Raw genomic sequence first — 4,060 nt, 5'->3', positions numbered from 1 at the left:
GGGCGTAGCAGTGTGTATCAGGACATAGTCGGGATGTAGCCAGGCACTGCAGGGCGTAGCAGTGTGTATCAGGACATAGTTGGGACGTAGCCAGTCACTGCAGGGCATAGCTGGACAATGTAGGGCGTAGTAGGACATTGCACTATATAGAAGGGTCTAGTAGGGCGCTTAGCAGGACCATGGCAACAGCTGTAACCATGATTGAGATGCCCAGGGGCGTAACTCAAAAAACTAAAGTTATAAAATATAAAACCTATTCCAATGAAAAAATATCAGTACTTTCCTGTAAACTGACATGTGTGATATGACTACACATTTCACCTTCTATCGTCATGTTAAATAAAGACTTTTTGTTATCAATCTGTGGTATGTAACATTATTACAGCATGTATCTTGTGAAAGAACTGTAAATATAATAATGAGGAATACAAAATGTTTAACCAAATGTTACACTATACATCCAACTAAATATTCACATTCCATTCACGATTAGCTCATTTTTATTCTGCCAAATCTCGATTTCCATTTGAAATGGAACCATGAATGTTAGAACAGTTTATGGATGAATTGAAAATGAAAGAATGAGTGTCAGTCTTCGTAACATATAGTGTAATTTAATACAGAGCAGCTGTAAACGGGTGTGTTTCTGTGCAGGCCACCTTCCCGTGCACCCCTGCTCCACCGAACCCATGTCCCTGGCCTGGAACTACGAGCAGCTGCTGGCTGTTGTCCAATCCCACGGCAGCGTGGTGTGCTTCATGGCCGGACACGACCACGAAGGGGGCTACCACCGGGACACAGACACGGGAGTGCACCACGTGACATTCCAGGGCGTGATCGAGACTCCGCCTGACAGCAATGCCTTCGCCACCGTCTCGGTGTACAAGGACAGGATGGAGCTGAAAGGGAGAGGGAGGATTGCTGACCGATTGCTTCTGTTCCCATGCCTAAGATCCTAGGGCAACATGACACATGGTTTTAGAATGTCTTGGGATTCAGAGAGCTAAATTCTGGACTGGGATATAAAAAGGATGTTTTTTACTTTCTCTAAGAAGTCCAGGAGTTTCCAACACGTCACTTTACAAGAAAGAAAGTCTCCAAGGCAGCCCATAGCATAGGCTAGCACTTCAGTCAAAGGCGCACTATATCTTCTCCTTCTCTTAGTTCTTTTAGAAGCTGAGGTGGAAATGGCACTGATAACTGGAGCAAATACAGTACCTCAAATCAAGTGTGAAATTTATGTCATACACGGCATTCCATTTGGAGGTTATGTGACAGAATTTGCATATTTATACATGCGTTTTAAGAAGGAATTCTTCATTTTAACTGCTGCCTTTTTGCACTTCTACTAACAGGTTATTTTCTTCTGTTATTTATTTGAAAAATAAAATGTGCAATGTAGTGAGACATGTGATGTGGCAGTGTGATGCTAACTGTAACTGATACATTAGCCAGTCGTCAGTGAGAAGTCAAACAACACAATAAATGATAAAACCATAGCATGTATTGTTATTCTTATACTGTATTTTCTATACAAGTGTTTTGTAAGCTGCTGAAATCTGTTGCTGGAAATTCAATTTCCTTGAGGCAGTCATCCCAGAAGGATCAATAAAGAGTCCAGAAGGGGCACTTCTGTGTCATCTCTGGCTTCTTCTGCTGCATTCAAGTTACATGGGAAAATGGTGGATACGAGGCTTTCATCTCTTGTGTTTTTCACTTGAGGTTGGATTATGAAGCCTATCTTGAACATCCCTGGACACCGTTGTAGCGAGTTAGCTCTCTGTAGCATCTGCTGATAAATCATTAGTGAGTCTGAGGGAAAACACCGAGCACAGCCAGACCACTACGATAAGGAGGACCAACAGGTAACAAGACGACGGAAATAGTCTGCAGATCAGCTGATGGAGTTACCTCTGGGCATGTAGGGAGTTATAGCCGTCTGTCTCCATGACAACTGAGCAAACTCCATCTGCTGGCTAAGAGTGTAGGATGTGGTTGAAAGCTCTGATTTAGAATAAGTGGACCTTAAGGTTATTTTGTCAAACTGCTATCTCAAAGGTCAAGAATGGACTTCCATGCTAAATCAATCCCGTGTTTTATTTTTCATATGAAATCATTTTAAAAATACAATTCCAGTGGAATGAAATCAGTCAGTTCCTTCACTTCAAGTATTAAAAATAGTGATAGGGAAATATTTCTGTGTAAAATGGGGGGGGACAAGATGTCAACGGTGCAATGGAAAGGAAATATGCAAGACTAATATGTAAAGCACTTCCCATATTAGTGCGACTCAAACATCAGTATCACGAGCACAGACTGTGAAATAAGATTAGGACAGACAACAACAGTGTCGATTAAAGGAGCATACACACACTGTGGGGAATTGAGCTACATTATAGACAGTATAGGACGTGGGGATACGTCGAGATAAAGACGAAGATAGAATGTATACACAGTGTCTTGATTTGCATTAGTGAATTATGTCAAACGTCGTGATATCTGAATTTCCGACAAGTCTTGAAAGCAGCAGGGGATCAGACGTGGTCCCGGTAAAGCGGCTGCGTTCAAGTGGCGCAGTGTCCCGTGTGGACTCTGTGGACTCGGCAGACACACACAGGGCAGACACACAGGGCAGACACACAGGGCAGACACACACAGGGCAGACACACAGGGCAGACACACAGGGCAGACACACACAGGGCAGACACACACAGGGCAGACACACACAGGGCAGACTGGGCGAACTTTCACTCTGGTTGCAGCCTGAGCGGCGCCGCTGCCGGAAGCACTCACACACACAACAATGGCGACTCCCGGTCCCGACAGCAGCTCCGGCAGCGTAGGAGCCACGTCGCACAGTTTCCACCAGCAGCAGAACACACAGAGCAGCAGCATGCAAGGTAGGTGACGGTGTTATGTGCCTTCTGGTTTTTCCACCTACTGGTTTCCGAGGCTGTCCAGATGCCGTGTAAACCTCAACGGCTACCCACGTCGACAGATTCGCTACAAATTCATAAACATTTTACTGGCCTTTGCATGTTGCACCTCAATATAATAAGTACTGAACTAAACCGAATATCTGAGCATGACACTACAATAACATTGTACAGCGGGAAAGTTGTGTTTTAAAATAAATTACGATGATCTGTGTCGCGCTGGGTTCGAACCTTTTTCGGCAAAAAAATAACGGCAAAAGTACTCTGCACTATCCACTACACCATCGCATCGTTAACATGTTTTACTCAAAAAAACTTTGCTTTCTCTCAGTAGAACAGGAATTACAATTTAACAGCGCAAACCGAAACAACGTGTTACCTTGATTTAGGCTTACAATTATAATTAAATTGTACGCTATGACCTCCTGCTACATCTCTGCAATATCCATGTGCAAGGACTCGTCATAAATGACACCAGGCAGCACACGGTTTGAGAAACAATCGGTCTAAAACAACTGGTTACCCTGGGCTGGAGACGCGTGATCTCGAGCCTCTCAAACAGCTACAACAACACGTTTCTTGGATTTATGGAAAGAAGCAATATTTCTAGTGAGATGCCTCAAATGCATACATCTACGTTTCTAATAGCCTACAACGTTATGTTTACGACTGAAGATACGCATTTGAAACCCCCACAATACAAAGTTATGTTCAAGAAATGTTAATAGTTTTTGCCCAACCTTTTGAATTGTTGGTGTTGTAGTATACCCAGCTAACAATTTTTGGTTCCCAGAACGTTCTGGGAACGTTCCCTGAAGGTTTTTTTTGGTTGTAGTTTGGTTGCCTGTAGGTTAATTGGAAAGTTTTCTTAACGTTCTCGGAACGTTCCCCTAACGTTCTCTAAAAGTTACAACCTTTAGAGAACGTTAGGCGAACGTTCCGAAAACGTTGCCACCTTTAGCGAACGTTAGGAGAACGTTCCCTTAACGTTGCAACCTTTATAGAACGTTAGGGGAACGTTCCTTTAGCGTTGCAACCCTCAGCGGACGTTACGGAACGGTCTCTTAACGTTAGAGGAACGTTCGCTGTAACCATAAACGAACGTTCCCAGAACGTTAAGAAAA

At 43.5% G+C, this 4,060-nt stretch overlaps 2 protein-coding genes across 7 annotated transcripts in view; both read left to right on the top strand.

The window, feature by feature from the left end:
- Nucleotides 1–1,610, top strand: part of adprm (ADP-ribose/CDP-alcohol diphosphatase, manganese-dependent) — a 3,610-nt gene extending 2,000 nt beyond the window's left edge. Inside the window, exon 3 of one of the 2 annotated variants that reach the window (XM_034859833.1) lies at nucleotides 655–1,610. In XM_034859833.1, coding sequence (XP_034715724.1) covers nucleotides 655–959 — 305 coding nt within the window. In that variant the 3' untranslated portion in view covers nucleotides 960–1,610. The remainder of the gene's footprint in view (nucleotides 1–654) is intronic. The other variant, XM_034859834.1, reaches the window with a different exon arrangement.
- Nucleotides 1,611–2,527: 917 nt separating this feature from the next.
- Nucleotides 2,528–4,060, top strand: part of map2k4b (mitogen-activated protein kinase kinase 4b) — a 15,129-nt gene continuing 13,596 nt past the window's right edge. For 3 of the 5 annotated variants that reach the window (XM_034859832.1, XM_034859831.1, XM_034859829.1), the window contains exons 1-2: nucleotides 2,594–2,610; nucleotides 2,738–2,900. In XM_034859832.1, the coding sequence (XP_034715723.1) occupies nucleotides 2,804–2,900 (97 nt within the window). In that variant the 5' untranslated portion in view covers nucleotides 2,594–2,610; nucleotides 2,738–2,803. Of the gene's footprint in view, nucleotides 2,611–2,729; nucleotides 2,901–4,060 lie in introns of those variants that run through there. The other 2 variants (XM_034859830.1, XM_034859828.1) reach the window with 2 other exon arrangements.

This window comes from Etheostoma cragini, chromosome 21, assembly GCF_013103735.1.
Source record: "Etheostoma cragini isolate CJK2018 chromosome 21, CSU_Ecrag_1.0, whole genome shotgun sequence".
Lineage (NCBI taxonomy): Eukaryota > Metazoa > Chordata > Actinopteri > Perciformes > Percidae > Etheostoma > Etheostoma cragini.
This window is presented reverse-complemented; position numbering and strand designations above follow the sequence as displayed.